General features: G+C 47.2%; 1 protein-coding gene across 2 annotated transcripts in view; it reads left to right on the top strand.

Moving 5' to 3' along the window:
- The window catches only part of Rab11fip1 (RAB11 family interacting protein 1), a 34,485-nt gene that overhangs the window by 7,452 nt on the left and 11,298 nt on the right, over positions 1-15,735 (top strand). Inside the window, exons 2-4 of one of the 2 annotated variants that reach the window (XM_034520679.2) lie at positions 10,025-10,467; positions 11,579-12,368; positions 13,392-15,050. In XM_034520679.2, coding sequence (XP_034376570.1) covers positions 10,025-10,467; positions 11,579-12,368; positions 13,392-15,050 — 2,892 coding nt within the window. The remainder of the gene's footprint in view (positions 1-10,024; positions 10,468-11,578; positions 12,369-13,391; positions 15,051-15,735) is intronic. The other variant, XM_034520681.2, reaches the window with a different exon arrangement.

Genomic DNA, 15,735 nt, shown 5'->3' with positions numbered 1-15,735 from the left:
TGGCTAGTTGGTTGGTTGGTTGGTTTGAAACATGTAGCCCAGCCTGGCTTCAAACTCTTCATCCTGCAGCTTTTGCCTCCTCAGGTCTAGAATTTCAGGGGTGCACTTCCACACCTGGTCAAGAGAGCCTCTTTTTAAAAAAAGAAGTGTGTTGTTAACCTGGTAGAGAAAAAGCAAGGGTCTGAGTGTCCAGGCTGTCCCCAGGGGACATGAGGAATGTGCTGTGGAGAGAAGAAAGGCAGCTGTAATTATCTTCCCTGAATGCCAGCCTTTGAGTTACCTAAAGGGAAGGCATTTACAATCAACCCCAGAGCTGTCCTGGAGATGTGGCCACCACACACTTTATTTTTCTGTGTCCTTCTGTGGTCAAGGGCACAGTAAGTACCAGAAGTAGATCTTCCAGAAAGCCCAGCCTAAAAAGGCCTCTTGTTATCACGGAGAATGGTGTCCAATCGATCTGAAGAGCAGCAGCAGCAGTGGCGGGCTGAGTCCTGGGGTATTCGGGGCCATGACCTCTTAAAGCACGCACGGTTCTCTCACGGAGAGTGAATGTGACCTGCAGGTCACCAACATGGGACCTTTCATTTTTCCTAACCATTTGTTATTAAAGTATGATTTAACATAAAATTCTTTGGGCGTGTTTTCTTCCTGTCTTGAACTTACGGTGATTATAAGATAAGCCGCATATTCTCTGCTCCGTTGCCAGGAGCTCATAGAGGGAGTACATCCATCTGTTTACAGGGTGAGGAGCCGACTGAACCGTCTTTGATGTTGCTCACCGAAGTTTGTTTTCTCTTGGCCAAGGCATGGAGTGCCAGACTTTTTTTTTCCCATCCTTGAACGCCATTTTCATGAGGGATCTGTCACTGTCCTGATAAATTCCTTTAGCAGGCCAGGCACGATACATTGGTGGCAGTTATATAGGATCGCAGGTCTCATTATAGAATAGTACCATTTATGGCTTTCTGAAAGCTGATCAACTTTATAGGTAGACAGTTGTAGGAGTGATAGATAGGCTGACATGTTGAAAAATGACTTAAAATTTCTAATTTGTAGAATGTCTTTCTGTACGGGTGCTTGGATTTTTGTTGTCTGCATAGAAGTCCCGTGATCCTATGCTGCCGCTGACTGCACTGCCCAGCTGTATTGCTGATTGCAGGAGCTGTCGGTTCCCTCTTTCACCCACTGGTGTAAAACACCTAAAGGCCTTGGTGATGGTCTTTCCATCTCTAACAAATTCCAGCACATAGAATTTAATCATGGGATTTTTGTTTGTTTGTTTGGTTGGTTTTTCGAGACAGGGTTTCTCTGTGTAGTCCTGGCTAACCTGGAACTCACTTTGTAGACCAGGCTGGCCTCGAACTCAGAAATCCGCCTGCCTCTGCTTCCCAAGTGCTGGGATTAAAGGTGTGGCCACCACTTCCCGGCTGATCATGGGATTTTTAAGTTATTCCATTAAAAAAAAAAAAAGAAGGAGGAGGAGGAGGAAGAGGAAGAGGAGGAGGAGGAGGAAGAGAAGGAGGAGGAGGAGGAGGAGGAGGAGGAGGAGGAGGAGGAGGAGGAGGAGGAGGAGGAAGAAGAAGAAGAAGAAGAAGAAGAAGAAGAAGAAGAAGAAGAAGAAGAAGAAGAAGAAGAAAAAGAAAAAAAACTGGAAGTGACAGAGGAAAACTAAACTGAAATTCTATAATACTAATTACTAATTGTGTAGGTGAAGGTGAATGTTTCCCTATACCTTCAAATGCAAGTTCCCTTGGCACTTACTTTAGATGGGCATGCTTGAGCATTTGGTAACTGACATAGTTGGAACTATGTATCTTCGAGTCGGGAGCCTTCTGACTTTGGTCAGCTGTAGCATTCTCAGGTGTCCTGTAGCCATCAGACTAGGTGAAGATTATAAGTGGTAGCTTACAGGCTATTCCACTAGGCTCTCCGAGGGACCTAGCTACACACCTGCTGCCTGGCAGGGGCATAAGGTATTCCCTCTCCCTCTTCTTCTCCCTCTCCCTCCCCCTACCTTCCCCCCATGTGTTCCTAGCTGGTCCGCCCCCGCCTCCTGCTTTCTGTCCTTCATCTATGCCCTATCTTCTTCTCTGGCCTCATGGCTCTGCTCCTGTCTGTCTGTCTTCATGTCTACCTGTCTATCTCTACCCCTTCTCCAGGTGCTCACTCCCCTCCCTTCCCCCAAATAAGCCCCTTTATAACAGATTTGTTGCATGGTGTAATTTCTCAGAGGAACACCCTGGCCCCGGCCCGCCAGGTGCCCTCTCACCGCGTTCTAGTTCATAACTATAAGGCAGGTGCCATATGCTGCAAATCAAATTGCCTGTGCATTTGGATTCCATTTAAGTAATAATTATAGCTGCAGTTTACAGCAAGCCGCGTTCTAGACACTTAGATCGTCCGAGCTTTAAGAAATCCTTCTGAAGCAGGTGCCCTCGGCCTTGTTTCAGAAGGGGAGCTGGAACTAGAGAAGAGTTAGATAAAGTTGCACAAGGTCTCTTAGCTCAAAACGGCTGACTGTACAGGAGGAAAAGAAACCCCAGAGGAAATGAACGAAACAGTCGTTGGACTAGCATGGTTTGAGTGGACTTTTAAAACATACTTGATTTTTCTTTTTCTTGTATCATGTCTGTCTTTTGAATGTGTGTGTGTGGGGGGGCTTTGGTTTTGCTTTTGTTTATTTCTTGCTATGTAGCTCAGTCTGGCCTAAAATTCTCAATCCTCCTGCCTCAAGTCTAAACGCTGGGATTCCAAGCGAGCTCCACCACGCCCTGGTGTCTTGATTGCTAAAGACTAGCCGATATAAGACAGTCCAGGATAAAGAAATCTTTATCCCCCAACCCCTGTGTGTGTGTGTGTGTGTGTGTGTGTGTGTGTGTGTGTGTGTTTCACTACACATGTAAAGTTCAGAGGACAACTTGAGTCAGTTTGGTTCTTCCGCCACAGGAGTCCCAGGGAGCCAACTCTGGTCATCAGGGTTGGCCACAGTGGCCTATCTGCTAACCACCTCTGCAGCCTCCAAATCGTTCTTCACCTGCCTTTCCTGTGTGTGTGTGTGTGTGTGTGTGTGTGTGTGTGTGTGTGTGTTCTTCATGTCACTTACTAGCTCTTAAGGCCACGTTTGGTATCTCCTAATAAATAGCCTTTTCAGTGCTACTAAAATGTTTTAGAGATGAGACTGTTCTCAGGATGGACTAGTTCCACCAGCAGCTGACCACGGTAGGCAGAAAGAAGGACTCGGGTGGAAGGTTAGCCAATGGGTAATTCTATAATCAAAGTTTGGCCCCGGTTGCCACCTACCCACCTCATTCCACAGCAAAACTCGCTAAACTGCATAGCTGCCGTAGAGGGCACACTGCCATCCTGTTAGAGGCCATAAACATCCCTGTGACTCCACACTGCTGCCACGATATCCAGGGCAGAATTTTTTTTGAGCCTCGGTGTCCCAAAGAATGGCATTCTGCCCTATTTATAATCGCTGGGGAAGACGACGGTTACTGAGCTGCTCCATGAAATGTCTCTAAGAAAAGACTGGCTGTGTTCTGCTTTCAAACACCCTGTAGGGTGCTGTTCTGTTCCTGCGCCTTCCTCCCAGGGGTGCCATAGTCGTCTAGGTTTTGACGCTGGGTTTCTATGGGGATGACGCCGCCGCAGCCTGTAATTGAGATTTGTCCCTAAGAGAGAAGTGGGTAGCTTTGCTGACCCTGAAGTTCCAAGCTAGACCCTGAGACCCTGAAATGAACACTGACACATCTGTAGAATGGTAAAGCTGTAGTCTTCTTGACCTTCCCGTTTCTGGATCCTTCTGATGTTCAAAGCAGATGCTGTATTTATTAGTTTTCTGAGAGTGGCGGCTTTGTATTTCCATAGGGTCTCAAGTTAGTAGAGTCTTCCTGATGAAATTTGTACTTTGGTGGGAGCGTCTTTTAATGTGAAATATCTTTACGTCCTTCACTGTGAGGAAGGTTCAGGCAGTTGTCTCAGTGTTTAAAGTTAGAAATTAGCAGCAGGACTAGCCTCCAGGCACAGTAAGTAAAGGCACTGCCAAATCCTTCAGTACCCAGGAGTCACTTGGAACCAACCCCTACCAGGGGTGCTCACCATCGCGTGGTCACTCATACACATGCAGCGTGTGCGTGTATACACACAAATAAATACATAGACGAACAAATGTAATTTTCAGATTTATTTATTTTTATTTATCTGTTTGTTTATTTTTGAAAAAGAAAGCAGGCAGCTGCTGTCCCAGCGCAGCTAATGCTTTGTGATGCTGGCGCCCAGGCTCCTTCCGGACAGGAGGCAGGCCATGGCCCCCTTCACCGCTCTAACTACAGTGCAGTGAGTTTGCACGGGATCCTGAAGACTGTGATTTCTCTCTGTGTGGCTGCCTGTGGAATGTGAGGAGCATGTTTGCTCCAGCCACAGAATGATTGTCTCCGAGGCGTTTCCTCGTAGCCCTTTACCTACCGGCGCAAGCTCTGCATCTGTACGGGATGATTGGGAGATCTGGTTTTTCTCATCTGTGGAGAAAGATCCTGTCCTCCTCCACATTCCCTAATTCATCCTCCCTCTTTTCTCCTCCCCATCCCCAACCAAGGAGAGGGTCCGTCTCATGGTGTACCCAAAGCCAGTCTCCATGATCCTCCTGTTTCCATCTCCCAAATGCTAGGATTATAAATGTGCTTGTTGATCTCCTTAAGGCACCGTTGTAAATATGGAGGAGACATAAACAATGCTTTATGTATGTTTAGCTGTTAACTTTATCTCAGAATCCTCACCCCACATCCCCCCCCCCCGCCCCAAAGAACCCCTGCATACATGCCACAAGTTACGTAGGTGATTTGGATAACGTGTATTTTTTACATAGGAACACAGACTGTCACTTGGGAGAATACAAAGCTGGTCATTGCTTCTAGAAGGATATGGGAAAGAGAGGACAAAAGTAAAGGGACCAAGTTTCTTGTTCTCTGCCATCCTGTGTAATTGAGATTTTATCCTATTATTTAAAAATAGTATATATTAACTTAATTAATTATTAATATATTGATATACACTATATTACATATTAATATATATTGAAATATTCTATAGTTTTAAAATATTATATAAGGGCTAGACATACAGCCCAGTGGTGGAGCTCTTGCCTCATATACATAAGACCTTAGGTCTGATTCATACACTACACACCCTACACAGGCTTACACACCAACCCCCAAAACGTTTCTGTGAATCCCCCATCACTTTCTGCAGGTTCAGAGGTCCTTTTAAATTCAAAGGACTAGATTTTAATTATAATAGTAACATATAAATGTTAATTTTCTAAATATAATTACAAATTATAAAGCATATAATAAATGATAGACTTTTAGGAGGGATCATGTGACTTTTTAGGTTTTTTGATAGGTGGAGGACTTTTTTCATATCATGGGCTTCAAAATAAACTTGCTTCATGAGATTAAGGCTGTCTTGCTGTACTCTGCCCTTTGGACAGAAAAATGAGCCCAACCCTGATCCCAAGATAATGGCCGTGTTCTGGGCCTATGTGAACGTAATGCTGGGACACATATATTGCTACTTTATGCTGTGTGGCCATGCTGGGCTAGATTATTTATTAACTGCTTCTCTGGGGGACAGGAATTAAGTGAATTTAAAAAACAGATAAAAAAAAATACCCACTGAAAAAAATGGAGTTGATTGTAATGTTGAAGCCCACAGCCATAATCGGATTTGGGATTCCAGAGGGCGAGTCACTCATGAACTTTGTTAATGGAGTTTTCAGGCTCAAAGCCCCGGCTCTGGCAGATCAAAGGCTTGCCCACCAGCCCCTGTGTGCCACTAAAGAGACAAGTCATACTGAAAAACAGGAAAGGGGGGGCGATGTTCAACATGGCCACAGTGGGGAGAGGTCCAGCTGCCCCCAAGTCTGATTTGAGGTGGGTTTAAGTACAGGGCAAATAGCATGCATCACTAAGCAATCCTGTCATAGCATGAACCCCTCCCCCATCATCCAACAGCCTTGCCTAGCTCCAGTGCACCTTGTAAGATAGTCATGTGGTGAGCTGCCAGAACTGTGTGAAATCTCTTCCCGGGAGACAGTTTCCTCTTCTAGCTGGCACCAGGCTTCACCCTATTTCTTTCCTCAGTATGAGACTTCTGAGGAAATTTTAATATTTGGGACACAGGTGTCTCTTTAGAGTATCTTGTCTGACTAGGAGAACATAGCCCACAAGATGAGCTCAGCTGGGCTCATAGGGGCTCACAGAGACTGTACCAATCACAGAGTCCATATGGGTCTGAGCTAAGCCCTCTGCATATATGCTATGATGTGAAGCTTGCTGTTCTTGTAAGACCCCTAACAGCGAGAGTGGGGCTCTGACTCTTGCTACACTTGAGATGTTTTTCCTCCTACTGGGTTGCCTTGTCCCACTTTGATATGAGGACATGTGACTAGTCTTATTGCAACTTGATATGCCATGTTCAGTTGATATCCCTGGGAGGCCTGCTCTCTCTCCCTCTCCCTCTCCCTCTCTCAATTCTTTAAGGGAAGCAGGAGGAGTAGATCTAGGGGAGTGGGGGTGGGGGACTGGGAGGAGAAGAGGTAGAGAAACTGCAGTCAGAACACTCTGGGTGGCATTTGCCATGGAGCTTGCTACCTCTGATGGCATGTCCGCTATTCACACCCCCAAAGGAGCCCTGCTGGCAGAATTCAGGTCTGCTTATGAAAACAATCAGCAAGAAGAGTCATCAGCGAGGTTTTCAGTGAGGGTTTTGCTCACATGTGGTGCTGCAGGTTTCCAAAGCCAGTCCCGCTCCAGTGCTTGAGCAGAGGGCAATAGTTGGTGGGAAGCATTCCGGGAGCCGGCTGGCTCTAAGTTTGCTTAAAATAATAAGCACTTTGGCCCAGGAAACTTTTAGAAAGACAAGCCTGGTCCCAGGAATGGTCCGGTGGCATTCTCTGAAGGTCTTGAGTGTGTTTGCATGCCTGACTGACAGAAAGCCTGGTGGAGAAGCACCTGCCCCAGTCCCTTCTTCCTGACTGGCCCTGACACCGCCCGCAGCCCCTGCTGTGGTCATCTGAGCTTCTCCTTTTCTGGTCTCTACTAGTGGTATTACAAAAGCCCACGCACCTTTCATCACCAAGGCAACTGTGACTATCAGGGAAGAAAAACACAAATAGTCCTCTCAACCTCTTGACAAATATGCAAAGTATTCCAGGTGGGCCAGGCCCCGGAAAGATAGAGGCTTGCAGAGAATTGTTAAAAGACTAGGAGTGGCTGTAACTCCCCCACCACTCCTTTATGCCTGTGTCTCAAAAAACACGAAAGATTTCTCTTTGTCAGTCAGGGTCAGCATCTCACATGACTTTGCTGGTCCTGGCTGCATCTCTTGATGCACTTCACTTTTTTTTCCTGGCAGTTTTCTGTACCAGGATCTTCTTTGCTCATCTTACAGGTTATGGCTGGTGGGGAGCTATGCTGGCATTTCCTCTCTCCTTTTATTTTGGGATATTTAAATTGAAAGTGTATGCGCCCGCCCGAGCTTTCACTCTGCATTAGAGCACTTGCCTACCACCCACAAGGCCTTGCAGTTAGTCCCCAGCACCCTATCACCACGCACACACATACACACCCTCGCTCCTGTGCATGTGTACACACAAAGTGGAGTGGAAGGCGTCTCAGACTCCACCCGGAAAGAATTTGAAAGTGATTCAGGAGAATAAGCTTAAAGCAAGCCTCTTGGTCCAGGAGAGTGGAGAGGGACTCAGAGAATGCAGAATCCTTGCTGCGGTCTACAGCAGAGTTAGAATCCTGGCAATTTCTAAGCTTCCTTTCCCTCACCTGTAAAGTGAATGCAGGTCCTACTACGTGCCATCCTGTGAGGGAGGCGCAAGTGAGATGCAGGGCATGCTGTGAGTGCAGCTTGAGGGTTAGGGTTCTACTTTCCTGGGTGCAGAGTGAATCAAATAGCTGGGGGTGGGGGGGTGGTTCGGGGAAAGAGAAGGTGAGAGAGGAAGTTGTGCTCATTTGGACAAAACCATCATTTCCTTAAAGTCTAGGCCCTAAGTTTTTAAGTAGGTCACTGAAGGAAAAAAAAAAAAAAAGAGAGAGAGAGAGAGAGAGGTCTCCATTTGTGAGGTAACCTGTGTAACCTGTGGGTGGCTCTCTGGAGGCCAGGTATTGGGAGTTGTTTTCCCTTAATGGCTTGCAGAGAGTTGGGTTCCCAGTTCACTAGAGATCCGGTTTTCAGAAGGAAAATGAATGCCAAGGGGAATCCCCTTTCTGAAGTTTGCAGTCAAGATATGTCTGGTGCCTTGTCATGTGCCATATCTTGAAGTAGCTTGCAAGGACCATGTAAAATGTTTAAATGATGTTTGCAATATTCTTTTTTGACAGCTAAGTCAGATGTAAATGCTTTCTGGTCAGGCTTTCATTACTTCAAATTGTAATAAAATACAATTATATAATTGTATAATGTAAAATTATATAGTAGAAAATATGATAAAAATTTATATAATAATTTAACAACCCTTATTGAAAGAAAATATGACATTGAAACTTTTTCCCCCCCAAGACAGGGTTTCTCTGTATAGCCCTTGCTGTCCTAGAACTCACTCTATAGACTAGGCTGGCCTTAATCCCAAATTCTGGGATTAAAGGCATGTGCCACCACTGCGTGGCTAAACATACCAGGATTTTTAACAAAGAAAAGAAAACATAGAGACACACAAAAAGCAAAACCTACAAAAACACAAAATCAGAAACCATAATATACAAGCCAAAATCAGTAAGGTAAAAAAAAATCCTCAGACAAAGCAACATGAGACAAAAGGTTGACAGAAATACTGCTGAGATAATTTGTGTTGGCTAATACCTCTGGGCATGGGGCCTGCGTGTCAGTGTGGTTTGTATATCCAGGGAGACTCCCTTGGTGAAACTAATGTTTCCTTTGCAAGCTGTTGTCAATTGGAGATAGCTTTTGGGCTAGGGTGGGGACTTGTGTCCACTTCCCCTCTCAGCACAGGGACCCCATCTGACTTGAACCTGAGCGTGCCCTGTGCATGTTGCCATGGTCTCTGTGGGGGCATATGTGTCCATCCTGTTATCTTGAAGGCCTTCTTTCCTTAATATTCTCTATGGCTCTGGCTTTTATAATCTTGCTGGCTCCTCTTCCAGCGTTCCCCGAGCCAAGTGGAGAGATTTGATGGAGACCTCTCACTTAGGACTAGTGGTCCAAGATCTCTCACTGTCTGTATGTTGTCTAGGTATGGGTCTCTGTTAGTTCCTGTCTTTTTTTTTTTTTTTTTTTTTTTTTTTTTTTTTTTTTTTTTTTTTTTTTTTTTTTTGAGGTAGGGGCTCATTATGTAGCCCTAGCTGTCTCAGAACTAGATATACAGACCAGGCTAGCCTCAAACTCACAGAGACCTGCCTTCCTCTGTTTCCCAGGTGCTTGGATTAAAGGCGTGTGCCACCTCACCTGACTGAGGTAGGGTCTTGTATTTCCTAAGCTGGCCTCAAGCTCCTACCATGCCCACTGTCTCAATAGCTGGAACTCTAGGCCTGCATCACTATGTCAAGTTCTTTATTTTTAGAAATAAGTCGTTATTGGATTATTATTATTCTGGCTGTCTATAAGGGATAGAACTGGAAGACAGAACTGAGTGGTAGAGTACTTGTGTAGTGTGCTCAGGGCCGTGGCTCTAACCCCTAGTAAGATGAGTACACTGAGGACACCAGACTACCTTTGTCTAGTGTATGGGCAAAACAACTTCTTGGAAATAAACATTCAGGGCCAGGGCCAAGTGTTCTGTAGTCTGTTCTGCATGACGGCCTCATTTGATCCCTTGCTCTACAAAAATGAATGGATGAGTCAAAGGGAAGTTCTCCATTTCCCCCTTCATGGAGACAGAGTAGAAGTGCACTTGTGTAAGAGATTAGAGCAGCAGAGAGGAGAGCATGCTGATGGGTTCAGGAGCCCTGCTGGAGCCGGTTCCATCCAGAGGTAACCTCTTCCTCTCCCCCTCTAGATGGTACACCTTGAAGTCCAAACCCGGAAAGAAGGACAAAGAGCGGGGAGAAATCGAGGTGGACATCCAGTTTATGAGAAACAACATGACGGCCAGCATGTTTGACCTCTCCATGAAAGATAAGTCTCGGAATCCGTTTGGAAAACTGAAGGACAAGATCAAAGGGAAGAGTAAGGACAGCGCCTCGGACACCGCCTCAGCCATCATCCCCAGCACGACACCCTCGGTCGACAGTGATGACGAGTCCATCTCGAAAGACAAGAAGAAAAAGTCGAAGATCAAGACTCTGTTTTCCAAGTCGAGCCTGCAGAAGACGCCGCTCTCCCAATCCATGTCTGTCCTGCCCACTTCCAAGCCAGACAAAGTCCTGCTGCGAGCCGGAGACTTCCAGTCCAGGTGGGACGATGACGACAATGAGGATGAGTCCTCCTCCGCTTCAGATGGTGAGTTCCTGTCTTTGCTCACTCACCCTCCTCCCCAGTTCACTTGACTGTGCTCTGAGAAGGGAGAGGGGGGGCCTTCAGGTTTTAGTTCCTACAGTGATGATGGAGAATGCTCTTCACAAAATCTTTGTTTCTTAAGAATATACACATGCCTTCTCCACGGGTTTGGCTCGCAGAATCAGTGCATTTGAAGGAGTCTGCTGTTGCTTGTTTTTCTCACCGTCCTAGGGATCTGGCCCAGGGCCTTGAGTGTTCTGGAAAAGAGCTCTTAACCCTGCTTCAAACTCCCAGCACCTATTGTATATGAAAGAAGACTATAAGACATTGTATGTGTCATATTTCATTAATTTATCAGATGTCTGCTGAGCTTTTATCATGTGCTTGCCTCCTCTGTGGTACATCTCTGTTGAAAGCTCAGTAGTCCAGCCTGCTTGACTCTGATTTGTAGAATTTGAACTTGAACTACAATTACTGAATCCCTTTTAGTGGCCAGATTCTGTTTCTCTTATCAAGAACATGGCCTTTTCCATTGGTTTAACACTGGATTGCTTTAATTCTTCACCACTGATTGTTTGGGCTATTGGGAGGAGCCGTCTTTTGTGTTGTAGAGTGCTTAGACTCTTCCAGTCAGTTACCATGACTGGAAATCTGTCCAGATGTTGACAGACTGACAGATGCCCCTAGCCATTGTAACTGCTCATTCCCATCCCCCACCCTAACCTCTATGTCTTCCTATCTTTGCAGAGCTGAGGCTCAAAGTGACACTGTGCATGCTAATCAAGGACACCACTGACCTATACCCCAAATCCCTTACTCATTTCTTTCTTTTTTTTTTTTCATTACTAGAGATTGAACCCCAGAGCCTTGATGCATAATAGACAAATGCTTTAACTCTGGGGCTATATCCTCAGTCTCAGTTTTATTTAGTTTTGTGTGTGTGTACGCGCGTGCATGCGTGTAAATCAGAGGATAGCTTGTGGGGCGTCAGTCCTCTTTTGACCATCCGGGTTCTAGGAATTTAACAGAGTCCACTAGGCTTCACGGTCCGTTCCTTTACTCACTGAACTATCTCTTCAGCACTTACCCCTTTTGCTGTTTCTTTTCTTCCCAGTCATGTCCCACAAGCGAACATCCAGTACAGACCATATACAACCGAACCAGTCCAACTTCAGCCTTCCCAAGAAAGAAGGGCTCTCCTTCCTCGGGGGCCTGCGGTCCAAGAATGATTCTCTTTCCCGCTCTAACGTCTGTATCAATGGGAACCATGTTTACATGGAGCAGCCAGAGGCCAAGAGTGAGATCAGGGAGAACAGCCCTTCTAACTCGCCATCCCCGCAGGGTTTCCGGAAGAAGCATCTGTTCTCATCCACTGAAAACCTGGCTGCCCGGTCTCCTAAGGAACCAGGGGAAGGAGGTGGCATGTCCTCTGACAGGCGCCTGTCCGACTCTTCCACCAAGGACTCCATGAAGTCCATGTCTTTGCCATCCTACAGGTCTCTGAGCAGTGGGGACAGTAGAGAGAGTGTGTCACCAGCAAACACAGAGGCTGCCAAAGAAACAAAAGACAGCAAGAAGCAGGAGAGCAAGAAGTCCTCTTTGCTTTCTCTGGTAACAGGAAAGAAAGACGTGGCTAAAGGCAGTGACGGCGAACCTCTTCCCACCGCCCCAGAGAAAGAGAAGGAAAGGAAAGGCCCACTTGTGGAAGCCCAGCTGCGGGAGGAAGACCTCGTGAGAAGACCTGAGAAAGATGCTCTACCTGTTGCCTCCCAATGGGGCAGCTCCCCGAACCCCTTTGAGGACGTGCCGATCTCAGACCTGGAAGCCAGCCTGGAGTCAAAGTCTGAACCGAAACCACCGGTTCCTGCTGCAAGAGCTCTCCAGACCAAAGCTGTGCGGCCTAGGTAAGTCTTAGGTTCTTACATGTGGGACCTTTCTCTGCCTCTACCTGGTATTCAGCAAAGTCTTCACTAGAACAAACTTGGTCAGTCTCAGGATGTGTGTGCAACTGTTTGTTAGTCTTAAGTCATCTGAACCAGTTACCTCTGCCGGCCTGGCCTGCTCAGCACAGAGCAGGGCTGTTTCCCAGCCTAAAGCTACAGTATACATAAGTGAAGGCTGTCCTCAGTGAGCTAACTAGACTCCAGTGAAAGGAGACCGGCTGTAGACAACTTTGGGTGTGGGAGCTGAGTGAACATGGTTGTGGTGGGGACAGGAGAAGGACCTGTGTTTTAAAAGTTATCAGTGCATGCTGTCCTGTGGAAGTGGCTGCCTTTTCTCCTGGTGCTTGGGATCAGTTTGCTGATGTGAGAGGCCTTGGTCTACCCTTTAGTGCTCCTGTGACCATTCTCTGTCCCTCTGTGCCTGATCCTAAGAGCCTGCCTAAGCCCAAAGGATCTTCTGCTTTTCTGAGTGACTCTCACATTGTCCTGTCTCTGGAGTGGGGGGATGGGGAGACAAACATTCTGAAGATTCTGCAACACATGTACTTGTTCTTTAGAATTCATACTCGTTGCCTTCCGCTGTTCTGACCTTTCTAGATGCTTTTGCCCTGTCGTAGTCAGTTCTTGAGACTGAGTGCATCACTGAAAGAAGCTGTAGGCTGTCTGTTGCTCTAGCTGAATCTTCCCATTCGCGTTGCAACAGATCCTTGTGTGACAGGTGTGCTTGGTGCTAAACAGTGTCTCTTTCTGTGGGGAGAGTATGTCTCAGTTGTGGAGGATTCACATAGCATGGATGGGGCCCTGGCTTTGATTTCCCAGCACCAAGGTAAAACGAAGCGATCGATTTGTATGTCAAGAATTACTGTTTCCTTCACTTTTGAACATTAAAAACCTGTCCCTCCTTAATGAATATTTTTTTTTTATATATGTGTCTTGAAATGCATCTGCAACTGACCTGCAGATTTTATTTTGTCCTTTTTGCAGACTGGAAGTTTCTCCAGAGGCTCAACCCAAAGCCAGGCTTCCTTCCCCCGACTCTGCTCACTTTGTCCCTTTTCTCTCTAGCTCTACTCAGGCTCCTGTCCTTTCTGACTCGAGATGTGACTCAGAGACACAGTTCTCTGAAAGTCCTTCTGCCTCCTCTTTCTCACCTCCCCTAGCAGCTCCTATCTCCACATCCACTCCGATTGAACACTGGCCCACAGGCAAGGGTGAGGCCGATGCTGAAGAACCTTCTTTGCTCCCCAGAGCAGTCTCTAGTTTAACACCAGCTGCAAACACTGGTTCTTCAGCCTCGGGACCACTTTGTGAACAACTTCCTACATCTGTGTGGAAGGGGACGGAAGAATCTTCAGGGGGCAAGGCCAGAGAGACGGGCACAGGGAAGGAAGCCAGCAGTGATGAGTCGGGAAAGACCCTCATGGGGCAGAATGAAGAACTTGTGAAGATTCCTTTCCCAGAGCAGCACTGGACCCCCTCATCTCAGGAGGCCCAGGAACTACCCTCAGTGTTTTCTCTCAGTGGTGGCAGAATTGTAAGCCCCGCAGAGAAGTCTCCTACAGTGTCTGGGTCTTCTGTGGAGAATGGTCATGTCAAAGAAGCAACGCCCCCTTTTCAAGAGGAAGACGCAGCCTCCTCATTCCACAGCATAGCTCAGAAACATGAGGAGATGCATCAGAAGGCCAGCGGGGAACAAAAGAAGAAGAAACGTGTGTCTTTTTCTGAACAGCTCTTTGTAGAGGAAGAAACAGAAGGACCCACTAGGCTTGAGGAAGAGGACAAAGGTCAGCAGCTGACACAGGAGCCCCGTACAGGGTCTCCAGAGTCTCCCCACACAGAAGGCACAGAACAAGAACCTGTGACCATGGAAGCTCAGCCCATCATCTCTTCTGAAAGCGAGAGTTTCTCAGAAGGCCCCACATGTCCAGCAAGAGGTACCCAGCTTTTGAGGGATGAGGAGAAGGATGACCTCATGGCTCCCTGTCAGAGCAAAGCCAGCGATCATGAAGGCCTGCTCTCTAACCCCCTGAGTGACCTTCCATCAGCCACTGATGTGAAATCTCCTATCATGGCTGATCTGAGCTTGTCTCTTCCGTCCATTCCTGAAGTGGCATCGGATGATGAAAGAGTCGATGAGGCTGGAGATGGCGGAAAGGCAGCGAAGCTGGTTGAGTTAGAAGCAGGAGTGTCACCCTTGAGCATGTCACCTTCCTATCTGGAGACGGCAGGGGAGGCTAGTGGCAGGGCTTGTGAGTCAGTGCCCCTGGAGAATCAGTGTGACTTCAGGCCTCAGACTCCCTCAAGTGTGAATGAAGAGTTATCAGGCCCTGGTACTGTGGAGGAGAAGCTGAAGGGAAGTGGGAAGCCAGGTTCGCCTCTGTGCGTATCCCAAGACTCTCCTGTGCCCAGCCTTTCACCCGCTGAGACCTTTCCCGCCGGACACTCTTTCCCTGGCTCCCCATCTCCCGACACTCACCACACCGGTGTAGCAGAGTCTCAAAACCAAGCAACAACAGATGTCTCCACTAGTAAAGTTGAGAATTTTGGCAAGAAGAAGCCACTTCTACAAGCCTGGGTCACACCCTCAGAGATACATCCAGCCCCAGCTCAGCCAAGTGCGGGAGCTGGGGCAGCCAAGCACAGGTGAGACATGATGGATGGGGGGGTTGTCTTTGTCCATTGTCTTTGCTTTTACCTGACCATGCCTTCAACCAAATGGACGTCTGACATCTGGATGTCTCTGCTTGGCTGGCAAGGCTTGTCACACAGGGGCTGTGTACTTTATGCTTGGAATAACTCAAGACCCAGCAGTGTGGATAGCAAGGACGTACTCGTCTTCAAAGATAGCTTAGGAATGTTTCTACACTGTGCTGGAGTTTTGTAGCTGTGGAAGCATGAGGGGGCTTGTGTCTCCAGGGTCTGGGGAGCCAGCTGAAACGGAGCGGGAGAACAAAGCAATGCGGAAAGTTCTGCTGAGAGCTTCCTTACGGCAGAGCCCTCAGTGGGGTCCTAGTCTGTAGTGTAACCTCCAAGAATAATAAACTATCGTTCTTTCTCGTCTTTACTATTAACAGTATTTTATTTATTTAAATTAATTCAATTTTTTTTTTTGCAGTGCTGGGGATGGAGCCTGAGGCCTTCTACATGCTGTGCACATACTATCCCACAGAGCTATGTGCCAGGGACTCGAGTTACTGGTTGTGTGTGGCCGTCTGGTCCTGCTTACTTTGAATTCCACAGGAGCTAAGTCGTGAGCTGGATTTGGGGTCAGAGATGCTTCCCCTCCCGCCTTGCCTGTCTTCCGGGCAGCAGTCTTTGAGATGGGTAC

This window comes from Arvicanthis niloticus, chromosome 16 (genome assembly GCF_011762505.2).
Source record: "Arvicanthis niloticus isolate mArvNil1 chromosome 16, mArvNil1.pat.X, whole genome shotgun sequence".
NCBI classification, from domain to species: Eukaryota; Metazoa; Chordata; class Mammalia; order Rodentia; family Muridae; genus Arvicanthis; species Arvicanthis niloticus.
Note: the sequence above shows the minus strand (reverse complement) of the source record. Positions and strands in the feature narration are given on the sequence as shown.